The sequence below is a fragment of the Choloepus didactylus genome, chromosome 8, assembly GCF_015220235.1.
Source record: "Choloepus didactylus isolate mChoDid1 chromosome 8, mChoDid1.pri, whole genome shotgun sequence".
In the NCBI taxonomy this organism is placed as follows: domain Eukaryota; kingdom Metazoa; phylum Chordata; class Mammalia; order Pilosa; family Megalonychidae; genus Choloepus; species Choloepus didactylus.
This window is the reverse complement of record NC_051314.1, coordinates 78143973-78165027: the sequence shown is the minus strand read 5'-3', so window position 1 is coordinate 78165027 and position 21055 is coordinate 78143973. Positions and strand designations below refer to the sequence as shown.

The 21055-nt window shown below is 36.4% G+C and overlaps 1 protein-coding gene across 1 annotated transcript; it reads left to right on the top strand.

Moving 5' to 3' along the window:
- The first annotated feature begins 11301 nt into the window (after positions 1 to 11301).
- Positions 11302 to 12237, top strand: LOC119542045 (olfactory receptor 6C74-like). Its single transcript, XM_037846514.1, has one exon. The coding sequence runs from the start codon at positions 11302 to 11304 to the stop codon at positions 12235 to 12237; it is 936 nt and encodes a 311-aa protein (XP_037702442.1).
- The last annotated feature ends 8818 nt before the right edge of the window (positions 12238 to 21055 follow it).

Genomic DNA, 21055 nt, shown 5'->3' with positions numbered 1-21055 from the left:
GGACACAGGAATAAAGGAGCAATATTGTTGGACTGTGTTGTCTAAAGGATTTAACAATATCCTGACTTGTTTTGGACCACCCTTGTCCAGAGATCTTCAGGTAGGAAAACTCCAGGATGGACTTTTTCTCCAATATGTGGATGTTATTCTCATAAATAGCAAAACTCAAGAAGCCTCGGCCACTAATACTGTAACAATGCTGAACAGGCTAGCCAAGAAAGGATATAAGGTATCTGAGAAAAAGGCTCAGATCACACAAACCCTGTCAAATACCTAGGATTTGAGCAGCCCAAAGGGCAAAGAGTTCTGCTGCCTAGTAGAAAGGCGGCCCTGTGGTGAGTAGCCACAGCAAAGAACAAAAAGGGACTCAGAGGATTCTTGGGTATGGCCAGTTTCTGTCAACTGTGGATGCTCAACTTTTGATTAATAGTCAAACTTTTATAACTGGGCCTGAAGGGAAATGAAGAAGATCCTTTAGAATGGACACCAGAATGCACAATTGCTTTTCAAAGTTTAAAGGACAAACTGATGTAAGCTCCAAACTTGGGGATCCCTGACCCCATGAAAGAATTTGACCTCTTTGTCCATGAAAAGCCTGAGGACTGCTAGTCCAGCCTTTTGGAGGAAGAATATAGTCATATATATAGTCAGTGACTTTTTGTCAAAACAGCTTGACATAATGGTCCAAGGATGACGTGCTTGTTTAGACTCAGTAGCAGCCAATTGTGAACTCCTTAAAGAAGTTGAAAAATTTACTTTGTTCTCCTCAACACATGTCCTTACCCATCATTATGTCCTTACTGTGTTACACAAAAAAGGAGGTCAATGGCTCACAATGGGAATAATATGCTGCTATCATGCAGTGCTGCTAGACAATCCAAATGTCATCATAACAATAGATAAGCTCAACCTTGCCACCTTTCTTCAAGAATTTAGGAAAGATTCTGAATGGACTTGCACAACAATGATGGTTTTCAGCTGTTGGATGAATTGTATTCAAGCAGACCAGGGCTAATGGATGTGCCAATAGTAGACACAGACCCAGAAATATTCACTGTTGGGAGTAGTTATATGGACCAGGGTAAACACAGGGAAGGATATTCAGTAGTCACCCTCACAGAGATACTGGAGACAAATCCTCTTCCACACAAAATTTCAGTGCAAAGGTCAGAATTAGTGCCCTCCTAAGAGCCCTACAGCTGAGTGTAGAGAATAGAGTCACTATGTACACATACTTGAGGCATGTTTTTGCTGTTTTGCATGCTCATGGGCAATTTTGAAAGAGCATGGTCTGTTAGCCACAGCCAGCAAAGACATAAGGCATAAAGATCTAATTCTAGAATTGTTAGATGCAGTAATACATCCCAAAGAATTAACCATGGTCCACTGAGAAGGACATCAATCCATGGATAGTAGAGAAGCTATGTGGAATAGGCTAACAGAAAAAGCCACAAGAGAAGTAGCTAAACAAGAGCCTTCCCCAGGATCTATTGCTATCATTCATAATCAGAGTCAAGAACACACCCTATTGCCACAATGTGAGTGAGATCCTGAGCTCCTGAGATTTGGAAGACCTCAGTGTACAGATAAAGATTTAGCAAGGCTGAAGGAATGGGGTTTTACTACATTAACAGACAGTTTGGCTTAGGAGGGAAGAACACTGTACATAACATAACAAGTCAATATGTGACATATGCAAGGGTCAATCCTCGCCCCTGCCCCAAAATTCCTCTATTAACCAAAGGAGTTTAGTATACAGGATTAGGTGGTGAGGTGGAGGGGCAAATACATTATATACAGTAATAGCAAAGTCCTGGATGCTTTTACTGGCTGGTGGAAGATTTTCTTTGTCAGACTGAAAAGGCATAAGAATTTGTAAAATGTTTACTTAAACAATTTCAAGGAGAGGGTCCTGCCAGCTGGTGGCATAGGGAGGTGTGGAGTATAGTTAGTCCTCTAGAGAAGCTAGTAAATAGCTAATAATTGTTTGGAATAACTGTTTGGAGGACACCCAAGAGTGGACACACATCATACACCAGTCTGGAAGGGGTGAAAGGGCTGAGATAACAGCATAGAACTGTAAGTAAATCCCCCAGCGTGGAGCATGGCAACACTCCCCCACTGGTAAGGCAGGCTGAGTTGTAACTCTTCCCTGGGAAAAAGAAGCAGTCTCTACCAAGAGAAAGGGAAGGTAGTGCAACCAAGCTCCAATTGTGGTTTTAATTAACAAATCTGGACTACTGAATACAAGCTATGAGCACAGATAAACCTGAAGCAATAGGAAAGAAAACTTGAGGTTTCACCAAGCAGAAAGAAAGCAGGGCTGATGGAAATAAAATAAGTAAAATAAAGTAAAAATAATAATAAAATAAAATAAGAAAACAGACTCTTTTGGATTGGCCAGACTTTGCCCCTTTGGCTCTTGACTGGTGAGCCTTGGGGCCTGGGAACTGGCTCCAAAAAGGGGATTTTTTTCTTAGTTTTTTCTTTTTCTTTTTTTGAAAGCTATTCTAAGGAGTTCATTAGAGAGTCTTAGGCATTTTCAATTGTCATCACTGACCCAGGCAAGGGTGGAGTTGAGATAGGTCTGAGAGACAAAGTAAGGAGTCAAGTGAAAGAGATAATTCCCTAAAAGGCATATCTTCCTCAAGAAGGGGGAGGGCAGGACTCAGCTCAAGTGGCAGCCCCCCTTCAGAGAATTCAGCCTCCAGGTGCAGAAGATAAAAAACAAAACAGGAACAGCTTAAGCTTGCCTTCTACCTCTGCTGGCAGGGGCAGGTTCTGGTGAGACTTCAAGGCACAACACATCTTTATGTCTGTGGGGAGCTATGGGTTGACTTGTGCCATCTGCTGGGCAGGGTAGGAAAAGAACAGATTCTAGAGGCTTCACAGAAAGTCTGACAACTTCCTGGGTCTCACCCTCACGGAAACCTGATACTGATTACAGCCTCCTCCTGAGACCTGGGAAAATCTGACTGGGATTGATCATATCTGGGTAGACCCTCTCTTAAAAAAAAAAAAAAATGTTCCATATAGGCATGGCAAGAACCAGAATAACAGAATAACAAGAGCTGAAAAAATCTGATGAGCTAAACAGAAGCTATGCTAGAGATCTAGAATAAGTTGAACTGAATGCCAAAGAAAAGATAAGAACAAAGCCAACTATCAAGAAAACCCTGAGAAAAAGAATGAAAACAACCTCTAGAATGAACAAACAAAGGAAGCCAGACACCTTGAAACTAACAAAAAATTACAAGTCATACCAAGAAAAACAAAGTTTTGGCCCAGTCAAAGGAACAAATTTACACCTAAAATGAGATACAGGAGTTGAAACAACAAATTAAAGATATTCAAACAAACATGCTAAATCAATTTAAAAATCAAATCAATGAGTTCAGGGAAGATATGGCAAAAGAGATGAATGATATAAAGAAGATATTGGGTGAAAATAGGGAAGAACTCAAAAGTTTGAAAAAAACAAATGGCAGAAATTATGGAAATGAAAGGCACAATAGAAGAGATTAAAAACACAATGGAGACATACAACATCAAATCTGAAGAGGAAAAAGAAAGGATTAGTGAACTAGAGGAGAAGGCATTTGAAATCCTACACACACAAAACAGATAGGGAAAAGAATGGACAAAAATGAGCAGGGTGTCAGGGAACTGAATGACAACATGAATCACATGAGTATATGTATCATGGGTGTCCCAGAAAGAGATGAGAAGGGAAAAGAGGCTGAAAGGATAATGGAGAAAAAATCACTGAATATTTCCCAACATTTAGGAAAGACATAAAATTACAGATCCAAGAAGTGCAGTGTTAATAGATCCAAATACACCTACTCGAAGACACACAATAACCAGATTGTCAAGGACAGAGAATTCTGAATGTAGCAAGAGAAAAGCAATCTATCATGTACAACAAAGCTTGATAAGTCTCTGTGTGGGTTTCTCAGCAGGGAGGTGAGAAGGCGGTGGTATGATATATTTAAGATCCAGAAAGAGAACAACTGCCAACCAAAAATTCTATATATATCCTGCAAAAACCGTCCTTTTAAAATGAGAGTTTAAATATTTCCAGACAGATACTGGGAGAGTTTGTGAACAAGAGATGTGCTCTACAAGAAATACAAAAGAGAGCACTACAGGTAGATAAGAAGCCAGTAGAGAGAGGTTTGGAGAAGAGTGTAGAAATGAATACAATCAGTAAGGGTAAAACGAGAGAGAGAGAGGAAAAATGTCACTAATATGAACTAACATTAATGAGCAAATTTCAGAGTTAAAGATGAGAACACAGGTTATCAGGAGACAGAATGAGGGTGGATATTGGGCACTGATGCTGAAGAAGGAAAGAATGTTCAACAGCACTAATTGTAAAGACATGGAAATGGATAGCACAATACTACCTGATAATAGCACAATATTGTAAGTGCACTGAACAAAGCTGAGTGTGAGTATTTTTTGAAAGAGGAAGGCTAAGGGCATGTTTGACACCAGAAGAAAAGATAGAGGATAAGGACTGGGACTGTAAAACTTAGCAAAACCTAGAGTGGGCAATGATGGTGTACAAATATAAGAATGTTTTTACATGAAGGAGAACAAATGAATGTCAATATTGAAAGGTGTTGAAAATGGGATGGTATATGGAAAAATACAATGGATGCAAATAAAGTCTATACGTAAGAGTAACATTGTAATATACTTCTATGAAATGTAACAAAGGCAATATACAAAAACTGTCAATGAGAGGATATAAGTGAGGGATAAGGGGTTCTTTGTGTTATTGTGGTTTCTCCTTTTTATTTTATATTTTATTCTATTTTATTTTATTTTATTTTAATTTTATGTTATGTTATTTTATTTTATTTAATTTATTATTATTTTTCATCTTTTTTCCTCTTCTTTCTTTGTGGAAGATATAGAAATGTCCTCATATAGAGTGATTGTGAATGCATAACTATGTGGTTACACCAGGAACCACTGATTTTTACTTAGGATGAATTGTATGGTGTATGAACAAAACTGTTTAAAAATAAACAGAAAAATACAAGTGCTGGAGAAAATGTGGGGAGAGTGATGCACCTTTTCACTGTTATGAAGTAGAATATTCAGCCCTTCTGGAGGAGAGTGTGGTGGTTCCACAGGAGGCTAAGTTTAGTGTTGTCATATGATCCTGCAACCCTGTTATTAGCTATTTACATGGAAGAACTGAGAGCAGGGATGTGAATGGACATTTGCACACTGGTGTTTATGCAGCAGTATTCATGATTTGCAATGGATGGAGGTGGCCTAAGGGTACATCAACTGATGAAGAGAAGTGTGAACTGTGGTGTATACATACAAAGGAACAATGAGTGGCTGCAAGAAGAAATGAAGTTGTGAGGCATGGAACTATGTGAATGAACCTTGAGGACAGTATCCTGTGTAAGGTAACAGGAAACAAAAAGACAAATACTATAATGCCTCACTAATAGGAACTAAATATAATGTGCAACTCTGAGAATTGAATTTGAGATCATAGGTTATCAGGGAAAGGCTTATTTTAAAGCTTCCTAGATTGTAAGCTCTTACAGCAGTCATATCTATTACTGAGTTGTTACAATTATTTCTAAATTCTGAGATGCTGAGCTCTTTGTGTGTATAACCAGGTTGTTCCCTGGAACTTCAGCTGTCTGTGTGACACCTGAGACTCAGCTCAGAGCTAGAGTTCTGTAGTTATGAAAGTGAGCATTACCCCATATAGCAACTGTTAAAGAAGCCAAAAAGGATATCAAACGTCAATTAGAAATATGAATGAACCTGATCTTATTAGGACTAAGGCAAATCAGACTAAAGGGTAAAGGATGATATTAACTGTGTTTTAAAATTTCAACTTCTATGTGAGACCAAAGGAAGATATATTTATTTGGTCCAAAATTTATATTTTCTGTAGCACACTATCCAATTTAATTTGTATGGCCAGGCTTTTTGAACACCATAATTTCAAGAAACCTTGAATAAGGGGTGAGATCTGGTTGGTTTATACTGGTTAGCATTAAGCCCTGATACATCCCAGAGTAATTTGGACAGAGAATAAAAAAAAATATTTGCAAATTCCCCTTGAAGGACTGGGGAGGGCTGTCAAAATATTTAACTTCCTCGCCTGGGGAATTCCAGATATTCCCACAAGCACTGGGGACTACCAAACTAATAGGCCAAGTCCTCAGGGAATTGCCCTTATGAAACCTTTTCCTGCAAAGGAGAAGCTAAGCCTACTTATAATTACACCTGTGTCACCCAAAGAGAACCTCTTTTGTTACTCAGATATGGCCTCTCTCTCTAAGCCAACTCTGCAGGTAAACTCACTGCCCTCCCCCTCCCACATGGAGCATGACTCCCAGGGATGAGCCTGGCCCTGGATCATGGGATTGAGAAATCTTCTTGGATCCAAAGTGGGAAGACAAATGAAACAAAACAAAGTTTCATTGGGAGAGATTTCAAATAGATTTCATAGATCATTCTGGAGGTTGTTCTCATGCATTACATAGATATCCCTTTTAGTTCTTAGTGCATTAGAACAGCTAGGAGGAAATAAATGAAATTGAACTGAAATCCAGTTACCTTGATCTTGAAGATCATTGTGCAACTATATAGTTTTTGTGGTGTGACCATGTGATTATGAGACCCTTGTGGGTGACCCTCTTTTTATCCAGTGTAGGGACAGATAAGTAAGAAAATAAAGATTTAAAAAATGATAAAATATTGGAGGTGAGATAAAGGGTATTTGCCAAATGTATTTGTTTAAGAAGAAATCTTCCCAATCAGATTGGTTATGATGTTTCTTGTTTTCTAATTTTCTATGACTTCAATGTGCTCTTTAGTAACAGCCTGTTCTGGTTTGCTAATGCTGAATTATGCAAAATACCAGTAATGGATTGGCTTTTTTTAAATTAATTAATTAATTAATTTTATTTTTTGTCTTTTTTTTTTTCCTTTTAGGATTGGCTTTTACAAAGGGGTTTTATTTGGTTACAAATTTAAAGTTCTACAGCCACAAAAGTGTCCAGACCAAGGCATAAACATGGAGTATACCTTCACTGAAGAAAGGCCATTGGCATCTGGAAAACCTCTGTTAGCTAGGAAGGCACGTGGCAGGCATCTACTTGCTCCCAGGTTGCATTTGGAAATGGCGTTCTCCAAAATGTCAGTGTCAGCTTTCGATGGCCATCTTCAAAATGTCTCTCTAAGCTGCAGCAAGTGTCTGGGCCTGTGTGGCTCTTTTTAAAGTACCCCAGTAAACTAATCAAGACTCATGTTGAATGGGTGGGGACACACCTCCATGGAAATAATCAAAGTTATTACCCACAGTTAGTTGGGTCACATCTCCATGGAAACAGCCTGATCAACACTAATACATCTTCCCCCACAAGACTGCATTAAAGAACATGGTGTTTTAGGGGACATAATACATCCTAACTGGCACACAGCCCAAGAGAGTAATCTCTTCTTGCAATGTGTCCATTCAGATGCCTCTTCTATGAACCAGTCTAACTGCTGGATTTCTGGCCAGCTGCCTCTCTGGTGTCTGTGGCTTGCCATGATGTATATCCCCTTCATGGGGACAGACTGGATGGCTCTTGAATCATTAGAAATTGAGAAGTTGAAGGAACCCAGTTTGTTAAGCACTGATGATACCACCACAGCCGATCTTAGTCACTGGCAAGCAAATTTAACCCAACCAGGACATTGTGTTGTTTTCTCTGCCAAAGCCACTAAAGAAGCAGTGCTACATTATTTGTGTCAGTAAGATAGAAAGGGAGAAATATTTACTGAAAGAAGAAAAGATGGACATGTTCAACTCAGGAATGGAATAGATTGTCTTACCCCAGGACATGGTAGACTGACTTAGAAGGCTCCCCTTTTTAGGGAACAAAAATCATTCCTGGTTGTACAGCCCCCTTGATACACAAAATGGGGCATTAATCTCTGAAAACTGAAATGGACCATCTATTTATTAGTTGGTGATTTGTATGGAACTGACTGTAATCTGCCTGTAATGGAATCCAGTGGATCTCCTGGTCTAATTTATTACACTGGATCTCATCTGGATGGATAGGACGATGCACTCTAGGTTTGTATTCAGTTCAAGGAACAATTCATAGTAAGCTTTCTCATATGGCAGCTAATTTACCCCTGTGCAAACCCAATGGGCTCACTCTCTTTTCCACTGGTATGATCACCTAGCTGCAGGTTTCATCCTATTTATAGGAAGTGAAGATGTAATTTCCAAGGTAGATGCATTAAACACCTTTGTTGTCCAGGCTTTAAACAACACATATCATAGTATAATCCTCATAAATGCAAAATTAGCTTCATTGCACAAGGCAGTACTGCAAAACAGAAATGCCCTAGATATCCTCATCATCTCACAAGGGAGAACTTGTGCTATAGTCAGAACAGAATGTTGTACCTATATTTCTAATGAAACTTCTTATGTCTCTTCTCTCCTAGATCACCAGAATGATCAAGTTCAGGCTATGCCTACTCCAGTTAATAATTTTAATTTCATTGATCAATTAAGTTGGCTACTTTCAAGAATAAAGTCATGGTTATAAACTCTTCTTCTAACAGGACTTGTAATTTTCCTGCTTGTTGTATCTATTCTTGTTAAATGTCTCTTGTCCCTATGTTCTCAAATTATAACTCAAATATGTATAAACCTTTTTCATCTTGCAGAGCCCCTACCACGTACGATCCATTTTCCCCTGAAGTAAATTGATAATATCTGCAAGTTATGAGTCAGAAATTTCACTGGAGAAGCCCCCTAGTTCAGCAGGATCATCCAGAACAAATGATGACCTGATTCCCAAGATTGGTAATAGATATTATTTTCAGGGGGAAATTGTAGTGTTAGAATTTAAAATGTAACTCTGAAACTGTAAGCAAGCTATGTACTTAGGTTTTGATCTCACAGAGAAGCAAAATGTAGGGCATGCACCTAGTCATATAGGCATTAAGATATACATTAATCACTATAGTTTGTTTCTATCTACCACCTTAGACTTGGAGGCACCAGGCACCGTGTATCTTACAGAATGTAATCCTAAAGGATGTAGTAAATAGCTGAGATAAGAAGCTAATGAAATTCTCCAGACTTGCTAAATATTACATGTTATACAAGATGATTAACTTTCTTGGTCTCTAAAGTGTATAAGAGCCACAAGAAAAATCACTACAGGGAGGCAGATTTCGGAATTTCCCCCTATCCTTTGCTAGCATAAATAAAACTTGCTTTTCCTCCACAGCCACCTTTGGTGTGTATGTGCATTAAGCCACACCAAGTGACAAACCCAGATTTGTGGGAGGAACTCTCATCTTCACAATGTTGTCATCAGTCAGAGATCAGCATTCTATTCTAATTTTCTTTTTTATTAATAGAATATGAGAACTCCGGTTTTACTTTCTTTAAGGAAAGAGATATTTTGTCTAGATTAATATACTTGGAAAAATCCTAAGCTTATTTATATGAACTTTTAGTATCCACTCTAGAGATTACACTCCATCTTAACATCAACATTTTAGGTTTCCTTATAGAAGCTGTATTTAGACTCAACTTACTCTTAAAGAGTTAATGATGAAGATAACCGATTAGCTTTTTCTCTGCAAGAATTCCCAAGGCCCTAACCAGTTCTCAGTAAATAGTCTCTTCAAGGCCCTAACCAGTTCTCAGTAAATAGTCTCTTCTATATTAAACAGCAAAGATAAATCTATGGTGATGTAGAGACAAAACACTTTAGGTCATAAAGAGAATTAAATACTCAGTTTAGTGACCAAAATTCTTACAAGAACAAACTACATTTTTGATTCTAGATCAATAAATTAAATTTATAGATTTTAAGTAGTCTAAACTCAGACATTATTCAGTCCTATATGTAGGGAAAACGGAAAAATGAGTGAAAATGCCACCGTATGCTGATTAGAGAGAGAAATTCATTGGGTTTTGAATTTTTAATTAAACCTTTGTGGATATAATACAAACATGAAGTTGATAGTTAGGAGGCAAAGAATAATTTGTAGGTTAGGAAGAAATAAATAATTTATTGGAAAAATCATTCCTATTATATTTTTGATTAATAATACAAGGGAATAATTTCACAAAGCAGAAATCATGGAAAGTAAGTATTTTCAGCACTTTATTGTTTTTATACAAAATAATTACAATTAAATCCTTTCATTTGCAATATGTACTCATAAGATTTAGACAATTAAATGCAAAATTAGAAACAAAAATATATTTGTGTAATTCATTTTTAACATTTAATATGCAAATTTAAGAGTTATGAATTTATTAGAATAGCACCATGAACAATACACCAATAATTTATATTAAAAACTGACTGATTCAAATTTATGTTTATGCTTATATTTATGGAAGACTTGAGTACTTAGATGCTACTGGATATAAAATAGCATTTCTTAAATTGATGTAAAAAAGTTGAAACTGAATAATTGAGAAAAATTCCAAATTTCATGCAAAATTTCAAATTAATTCTGATGCATTTTTGCTAAAAAATCATGAAAGTTATTTCCACTGAAAAGTTCTATTTGATGATAACAGGGAACACAAAGACCAACCAGAAACATTACCCTCAGAATATAGTCAAATTTTTAAAAACTAAATAAAAAAAATAATTCATGCCTGATTAGCCACTTAAACTGTTCAAGTATACAAGAAAGGTTTACTTTGCTGAAGGAGACTGAGTAGGACATTATTTTAATAGAAAAGGAATAAACCAAACTAACCTTAAAAATTGTGTTTTCTTGTGGACTCAGTAAGATTGCAGGAATTACTTCTCAGTATCTAAGAAAAGTTCAAATCAGAGAAACTTACAGATACTTCTAAAAGGAAATATTAAAGTCATTCTGCTGCAAAGTAAAAAAGATGTAAAAAGAGAATTTAGAAACTGAGTAGCCAGAGAAGGAGATGAAATTATCAGGATTAAGCCTGTATTTCTACTGCTGTGTGAAAAGGTTATAAGCAGAGGAGAAATGGTGTGAAATGGTTTTTGAAATGGGTACAACTGATGATTGAAGGCAAACATTGGATTCTCAAATATTTCTCACATATTCTCACTTCTTAGAGATGGAGAAGGAAACACCATAGAAAGCCAAGTAACATTGTAAAAAAGATAAGCATTTCAACTGAGTTACTTGTCTCTTTCATATCATTTTCAAATCTCTACTCAGTAAAGCCTTTTAAACTTAAAAGTAATTACCCATTTTTTTCCAGATCTTATGTAATTCAGAAGGTATTTAACCATGAGGAACCATACAATGGTGACAAGATTCATTCTTCTAGGACTGACCGATGACCCCAACTGGCAAATTGTAATTTTCCTTTTTCTATTTCTAACATATTTATTGAGTATTTGTGGAAATCTGACTATCATCCTGCTCACCCTGTTGGATTCCCACTTCAAAACACCCATGTATTTCTTCCTTTGGAATTTCTCCTTCTTAGAAATCTCATTGACATCTGCCTGCATCCCTAGATTCCTGGTCAGCATTTTGACTATGGATAAAACAATTTCCTATGAGGCTTGTGTAAGCCAATTATTTTTTTTCATTTTCTTGAGTGCTTCAGAGTTTTTCCTGTTGGCTGCCATGTCCTATGACCGCTATGTGGCCATCTGCAAACCCCTTCATTATGTAACCATTATGAATAGCAGGGTCTGCACCCAGCTGGTCCTTGGCTCTTGGATGAGTGGGTTGTTAACAATCTCTCCTGGACTTATCATGGGCCTGGGGTTGGAATTCTGTGATGCCAATATTATTGACCACTTCATCTGTGACTATTCTCCTGTCCTGAAGCTCTCCTGCACAGATACACGGGTCATAGAATTGTTGAGTTTTATTTTAGCCATTGTCACACTCCTGATTACATTGGCCCTGGTGATGCTCTCCTATGCAAATATCATAAGAACAATTCTGAAGATCCCTTCTGCCCAGCAAAGGAAAAAGGCTTTTGCTACCTGTTCTTCCCACATGATTGTTGTTTCTATCTCTTATGGCAGCTGCATTTTTATGTATATTAAACCTTCTGCAGAGGAAAGGGTATCTTTGAACAAGGGGGTGGCCGTACTCATCACTTCAATTGCACCCGTCTTAAATCCTTTTATATATACTCTAAGAAACAAACAAGTGAAGCAAGCCCTGAAAGATATAATTAAAAATGTCTTTATCGCCTTAAAATAATGACTTTGGCTTGTATAAAAGCATACACTAAAGCTTATTGAAAGTTGCAGCATATATCAACTACTCTTTAACATATTCATTTATTTTAGATCATATGAAGATACTGACTGAAGTCAAGGAAAAGTTGCCTTTTAGTCTGATTTTCTGTATCCATATTCCTTTATTCTGTTGGAATCACCTAATCCTTTTAATTTAATTCTTTGGTTTTGTTCCCCCTTTAGATATTTCACTAGTAATTCATTTTAGAAATCAATATCTCCATGTTTTTCAAGGATAGATGTGCCCAGAATGTAAACCACTTGTGAACTCTATAAGTATTTTTTTAATCTTTAGGAACAGATTTCTTTCTTAAACCACACAGTGTATATATTTTAGGAAAGTATATGATGTTTCCAGAAACATAATAATGGACTTCAATAGAAGTATTGATGTTCAGTTTTAAAAATTCTCCAAATCTCTATTCATCCTTAAATCAATGGAGTCTTTTTCATTTAGGTATGAGTGCTTTATATCATAATCTAGGTAGATTATGCCAAGATCACACATTAAGTAAATGCTAGATCTTAAGTTTGTACCTAAGTTTTAAAATTCATAACATATGCAGTAATAACTGTGTAATACTGCCTTTTATTTGAGTGTAATGGGATTATTTGATCTGGAAAACCATGTAATGAATAACAACTAGCATAAAATATTTCAAAATCCACATTAAGAGGTAGAAAGATGAGCTTTGTATAACTGTAGGGGACACAATAAAAATTTATGTTTGAGATATTTGAGATATTTGAGACATTTATTTTAACTCATGTGGAACTGTAATTCATCTTGAAATATTTTCCCTCACAGGTTTGTCTTTACATATGTCCTTTCCTTCTTTGGTGTTCCTTTCATTCTTTTCCAAATGTCATGCTCTGAATAATCATTAATGTTCTTTTAGTCTCTCTTGAAAGACCACTCTCTCTGTTAGTTTATACTTTGTATTCAGCATGTATCTCAACACCATCATCAAAAAGGCATATTTTAAAAATTAGAAAATCAAAAGAGTAAACTATGGCATTTATTGTTTCAAATTTAATTCCCTATATAACAACTCTGTCATTCTCTTTTCCTTTCCCTTTAATGTTTCTTCATAGTGCACATTAATAACAGTTATTCAAGGATTAATTATTTGTTTCAAACTTTGGAATGTCAGTGCAGTCAAAGCAGGGGCTTTAATTTGTTCACCCCTCTGTTTACAAAGCCTAGCAGACTGTCTGGTACATGGTACTGCTCAATTATATTTAAACAATAAATTTCCCAACTCTAGAATTACAATATTTTTATAATATGTTTCAGTATTTGCTTGTTTTATCACCCCTTTAAATTTTCTTTGTCAGAGGTTTCCAACACACTTTTATGTGTATTTTTAGTGTAAACAAAAGGCATGCATTCTCTTTACAAAGGCAGCACTGCCTGTTTAAATGAGTTTACAGGTATTTCATTTTCGCTACAATTTTCAACTCAACTGATATTTAATTCAATTGTCTAATAATTATTACACATTGTTTTTATAGTTTACCATGAAATCCTTCTATTTTTATCTATCAATCTATCTGTCTACATATCTATCAACTTCCTGTCTGTATCTGTGATTATATTTTACCTAAAATACTCCATTCTTCCAGGTAGGTATCCATGCTTGCTTTCTTTTATAACATCATTTTCTCTTTGGGGTAATACTAATCTTCAACATTTTGAACTCTCTATTATTTCTATGTATTTTAAATTCTCTTTTTGACATTTTGAAAGCTGTTCTGAATATTGAGAGAGTTTTTAATGTTTGTCATCCTAATCACTGCTTTGAATTCCTACAGCATCAAATTTATGGATTTTTAAGGATTTGGCAAGTAATTCCATTTTAGCTTGTTTCTTTGCAAATATTTAATATATTAATCATCTTTCTTTTATATCTTTTCTTGTAATCTTCCTTCCTTTTCTTTTCATTTATGGTACTATCAGCTTGTACTTTTGTGTGGCTTTATATTTCCCTCTTCATAAAACCACAGCTTTTTCACAGCATTAAACTTGCCAAATGAGTTCTCAACCTTACTTCTATATCTGGCACTTTTCAGAATAGACTTTTCTTCTTTTCCTTTTCTCTTTCCCTTTCTTTTTTGCTTTTTTCTTCATTTATTTATTTATTTATTTATTTATTTATTTATTTATTTATTTATTTATTTTTGGTGAGCTGCATGCTGGTTGTTTTTCATATATCTTTTTTGCATTCTTTTATACATCCATACTGAAGTTTTTCTTTGTGTTTTTGTTCCTTTCTTCTTTGTGCCAACCAAATTTTCTTCAGCATTATATACTTGGAGGGAAGAAAGTGGTGTACACTCCCATTATTAACTTTTCTCTGTATGACATTTTCAAGTATCAATTTGCCAGGTTAAAAGATCCTCTGAACTAAAGGCAACAGTGAAAATATTGGAAAATATTATCAACATTTTCCCAAAGGGCTTGTATATGTGTGTGTTACATCAAAATTCATGGAATTACCACTTTTGAGTATGGCCTTCTGTATCTATTAAAGATACATGATCATGTAGGAAAACATCACACAAACTATTTCATAAATTAAAATTTAAGAGGATAGACATATAGCTCTCAATTTTCTTAAAAAAGCAAAGCAAAACAAAACAAACCCTATTCTTTGTAACTGGCATCAGAGAATGGTAACGATTCAAATCCTCTTTCTACCATATTCAGGTGTATTCCTGCTAATGATAATTATTTTGTTAATGAGGACCCTGTAGAAATCCATGTGTTGGATTTTTACAATTTTCTTGTTTTTCATAGTTATGGATATAGAAACTTCAGAGGACAATATTGCCAGGTTCCTTTTTAAATCCAAGTGCCCCAGCTCCATCCACCTAGCTATATTAGTTTCCACTTCTCCATTTTTCCATTGCCAAGACTTAACTGAAAAATTGTCTAATGATGGCCAGAGTAGTATTCTCTATGTCAATTTGTGTACTGCCCACCATTTAAAACACCTATATTATGGATTTTCAGATGAAGAAATAAGGTACTATTTATTGTTTGTCATATTTAACTAAAGTATCCTGAATTACAATTTCTACAGACAATTCCTCTCTTATTAAATGTGGGAATCTGAAAGCAATTTGTATATTAAAAGGTATGAGACATTATTTCTACACATTTTTCTTCCCACTATGGACACTCTAAATGCCCAAATCTACATTTCTCTTGCTTGCATTAGATTGTAAAGGCCTTGCTCAAGTAGGCAAATGACAATAATGGAAATAATGTACTTCCTGTTTTAAAGAGAAGAGGATATTGGTAACTATTCACTGGAGATGAATTTAAAGACAAGCAGAAACAGTACTGGAAGGGTTATTTCAGTTTTCTAGAGTTAAATATATGAGGTTTAAATATGCATATACTAGCTTTGGCAATGAATGCCCAAAAGTCAGTTCTAAATTTTCCAGGTGTTTTACAATGCAAGTTATTAAAAGAAATCACTAAAGTTACAAAACCCTTCAATTCCCATAATCCATTATCCTATTTAAAATTAACTAATTTTGTACTGTCACTCACATAAGCATAAACTTTTGACAATTGTAAAATGTTAACAAACATATTGAGCAAAATGACAGAAAATTTGGTGGCTAGCACCATATGTAATACTGCCTGGAATCATCAATCATAGTTTATAAATAACAAAGCAATCCTAAATCTGGACACTCTATAGGTGAATCTCCACTAACAGTATTTATCCAGAGAAAGTCATCTAAATTTGTGTAAGCATAGAATTGAATGGTGTATTTATTCATTGAACGAATATTTATTAAACAATATAAGCTAATGTTTTAGGATCCAAAAATGTAGTGCTGAACCTAAATGGAAAGAAAATGATGCATGAATTATAAATGAAAAAATAAAGCATATCATGTTCCTACTATATTTATTATAGCCCAAGAACTTGGTGATATGATTGAAAAGCCTCTTCCCCATTTCTAGGTATTATAATTGTCTGAAGTGAGACATGAATTACATAGAGTAGAATGTACACATTTTAAGAATATGGTGTAATGAATTTGGTTAAATGTGTACATTTATCTTCTATATATATCTGTGAAACCACAAGAAAGAGGGTAATCTGATAATCTATAAACAATAAACAAATATATCAAGTAATCACAAAATGGATTCAGGTATTAGTGAAATTTAATAAACAATCTACTTGTTTAGTTCTCTAAATTATAGTACTGAATAGAAGAATATCCACAGAATATTCTTTTTCATTACTACTTTGATTTTTCTGGGAAGAAGCTTCAGTGAACAGTTCAAACACATATATTTTTCACTTGAATAAAGACATGGGGGATTTCCCCTGGAGTAATCAAAGTTAAAAAAAAAGAGGTAGAAAACACCGAGGAATATACACCACACTTAAATGGAAGCATTTTTAATTAGGTGGCCTAGGGAGATTTTACTGAGATGGCTAAGAACAGTTAGCATAAAATCAAGGGACTCTATTTGCGCTTGTAGAGTAGGGAGCTGGCAGACACATTACTCCCATTCTAATAACATGATAAAAAGCTGGACAAACTGCAAATTAATGACTTTTCTTAAAAGCATGCCAGAATTAAGTTGCAGCACAAATGACTAACTTCTATATCTAGAGAGAAGACAGGTGTCAGCTGGGAGAAATAGGAAACAAATGGTTGCTTGTCTGTGGCAGAAACCATCCTTAACCCCATATAAGGTTTTAAAAAGATTCAGTATTCAGACTGAGATTTTAATGAATGCAAAATGCTGAATTTGGGCAAGCAGAAGAGTGTGAAAGCCCTAAAGGTCCAAAAAGGAGGTTTTGGGCTCTCTCCTACATGTGTCCTCCAGAAAGCCCACCATTTCTCACATATGCATTCAGGGAGAATCCTGAGCCAGCATCCCCCATGGTGCTGGCTGGAGGAGGGGAACAGCAGTCACTGTGACACTGCCCAGACTCTTTCCCCTGTAATTTCTATGAAATAAAAATAAATCTTCAAGGAAGGACCACAAAAATGTAGTAGAGGGCAGCTGCTATAGGAAATGAATGGCAACTACCTATGAAACTATGCCCAGACCCATGTTCCATATCTCTATTATGCAACAAAAGCTTCAGATTTAGGGAAAAGAACCACAAAATTTTAGCCTAAGGCACCTGGTGGAAATCCATGCAGTTGTGGGAGAGGAATAGGGGGGAGAAACTGTACCCCTGAATAGTGGTGGGAATAGTTGTGAAGGCCACAATCCAAAGACCCAAGTTCAAAATTACCTGTTTAAGACCAGCTTCATTAGATCAGAAAATGCCTCCTCCTGCCTCCTCCCCCATCCTCCCACTATCATGCTAACAAGTGTGGAGTATACATAACAGTGAATGCAGTCTGCAGAGCTCTAAAAGACAGATTCTCTCTGGGGCCAGTGCAAACATGAGGGGCAAAGACAAGCAGGAAGACCCAAGGCAAGAGGGGATAGATGTTAAGGAATACCCTCTGGCTAATTAGCCCACAAAATAAACACAAGGATCACTCAAGAAACCTGAAATCCTTGATGACTGAGCGTAACCATAGGAACAACAAATTTCAAACATAGTCAAACACCTGGCTAGGTTAATGCAAACGTTCACACTAAAAGTCTACCAGAAATAAAGGCATGTTCAACCTCAAGCATAATTAAAAAAAATCTTTGTGTCAATTGTCTCAAATAATTTGAAAATCTTTCAAAAGTAATGCAACAGGAGATTTTTGGGAAGATGGCAGAACAGGAGTGGCAGAGTAAACTTCCACTCCATGAACAAAACTAGAGAAAGGGCAGAAAGCCCCCAGGACAGTGGTTTCAGGGTGTGAGCAGCTGGAGAGGGACCTCCACAGTTCATAGTGGGGACTTGGATGAAAAAGTGGAGAAATTCCCTCTGATAGGATGCAGTGAGTTTATTGAACTGGGACTGCCACTGCAGGATGGAAGCTGGAGATGGCCACCAAGCAGAGAGGGAGCAGCCCTCCATTCCCCACGCATCCATCTCATTAACTAGCTGGGGAGATAACCCTCCATACCCCAGTGGCCGGGAGCTCTTGTGAGAAAACTCAGGATTCAGTGAGCCCATGTTGAATGCATTTACTCATCCTCCATGAGAAGGCCCACAGTGTTCATCGGTGAGAGACAGGGAGAGGTGAGGGTGCCATACAGAAGAACCAGGAGACCGTCCTCTACCCCAGAGGCTTGCAGGCATATGGCAGGAGGGGACTGGGGCAAATCTGAGCTGGAAAATGATATACACAGCCCCATAGCCCAAGAGTGAACCACTTGGAGGCCCAGGAATCACCAGACCCACTGTGCCCTTAAGCAGACTCCCTGTTGAACTGCACAGGGCCTGACCCACATCCTCAGGGATGGCACACCCCAGTGCACATGGAGAACTGGTGCACTGATTGGAGACCCTGCTCAGTGAGCAGGCCCAGTTGTGGAAGAGCTGGCTTCAGGGTAAGAGTTGGCTCAAAAGCACCATGTGTTGGGAAGATAAGGAAAGTGCACTCCAGCAAGCTGTGGTTCTGCCAAATTTTAAATAAATTTCTAGGTAATCCTGCATCTCCCAAAATAACCTTATCAAGATAAGCAAATGCCATGAAACCAACAGAAAATCACAAAGCACATGAAGACCCAAGTAGATACGGACAAACCAAATGACCAAATTAAAAAGCTGGAGAAGAAACAGAATCTGGAGCAATTAATGAAAGAAGTACATACAAATCTCTGAAACAACTTCAATGGGTTGGCTAAAGACATGAAGGGCATCAAGAAGACTCTAGAAGAGCATAAAGAAGTATTTGAAAGAGTAAATATAAAATAAGAAATCTTATGGAAATAAAAGTTACTGTAGATAAATTAAAATGCCACTAGAGACACACAGCACAGATTTGAAGAGGCAAAGGTGATTAGGAGAACTAGAGGACAGAACAATTGACGTACGCATGCACAAAAGAAAAAATGGTGAAAAAATTAAATAGATCTCAGGGAAATGATGGACAACATAAAGTGAACAAAGGAAAGAATTATTGGTGTCCCAGAAGGAGAAGAGAATAGTAAAGGCCTAGAAAGAGTATTTGAGGACATAGTTGGGAAAAACTTCCCAACTCTTATAAATGACATAAATATGCAAAGCAAAGAGCCCAACAAATACCAAATAGAAGAAATCCAAGTAGACCCACTCTAAATATACTATGTACAGAGACATATACTAATTATATTGTCAAATGCTGAACAGATGGAGAAAGTCCTGAAATCAGGAAGACAAAAGCAATTCACCACATACAAGGGAAATCATATAAGACTAAACACTGACTACTCAGTGGGTACCATGGAAAAGAGAAGGCAGTGGTTTAACATATTTAAGATCCTGGAAGAGAAAAATTGTCACCCAAGAATTCTTTATCCAGCAAGCTCTCCTTCAACATTGAGGGACTGTTTAAAATTTTCACAGACAAATGAATGCTGAGAGAATTTGTTAGTAAGAGACCAGGCCTACAAGAATTACTAAAGGGATTTCTTCTGGTTGAGAAAAAAAAAAAGAGAGGTCTGGAGAAGGGCACAGAATTGGAGAGTATTAGTAAGAGTAACTTAAAGGGAAAAAGAGAGGGGTGGGGGAAATAGATCTGACAATTAAAAACCAAAGGATAAGATGGCTGGTTCAAGAACTGACTTCCCAGTAATAACACTGAATGTGAATGATTATACTCCCCAATTAAAAGATAAAACTGATAGAATGGATTAAAAACTATGAGCTGTCAATATGCTATTTACAAGAGACCCATCTTAGACCCATTGACACAAAGAGATTGAAGGTAAAAGGATGGAAAAAAAGAAACTCCACATAAGATTCAACCAAAAGAGAGCAGGAGTAGCTATACTAATATAGACAAAATAGACTTTAAATGCAAAGATGTCGTAAGAGAGAAAGAAGGACACTATGTGTATTAATAGAAGGGAAAATTCACTAAGAAGAATTAACCATCACAATGTTTATGTACCAAATCAAGGAGCTCTAAAATACATGAGACAAACATTGGCAAAACTGAAGGTAGCAATTTGCATTTCTACGATAATAGTGGGAGGCTTCAGTACACCACTCTCCTATATAGATAGAACAACCAGCAGAGGACCAATAAGGAAATTGAAAACTTAAAAATGTGATAAGTGAATTAACCTTATCGGGCATATATAGATTGTTACATCCCAGATTACCAGGCTATATACCCTTCTCTAGCACTCATGGAATGTTTTCCAGGATAGATCATATGCTGGGGCACAAAACAAGTCTTAATAAATTTTAAAAGGTTGAAATTATTCAAAGCACATTCTCTGACAATAATAGAATGCACTAGATATCAATAACATCCAAAGAACCAGAATGTTCACAAATATATGGAGTTTAAACAACACACTTCTAAACAATTAGTGGGCCAAAGAAGAAATTGCAAGAGAAATTGGTAAATACCTAGAGACAAGTGAAAATGAGAACACAACATTTCAAAACATATGTGATGCTGCAAAGGCAGTTCTGAGAGGGAAATCTATAGCTCTAAATGCATACATTAAAAAAGGAAGGAAGAGCTAAAACCAAAGACCTAACTGAACAACTGAAGAGGCTAGGGAATGATCAGCAATGTAACCCAAAAGGAAGTAGAAGAAAAGAAACAACAAAGACTAAAGTAGAAATAAATGATCTGGAAAACAGAAAAACAATGGAGAAAATAAATAAAACCAAAAGCTGGTT

What these genes read in the sequence shown, in the direction of transcription:
- LOC119542045 (XM_037846514.1), top strand. Translation starts at nt 11,302, where the DNA reads ATGAGGAACCATACAATGGTGACAAGATTCATTCTTCTAGGACTGACC.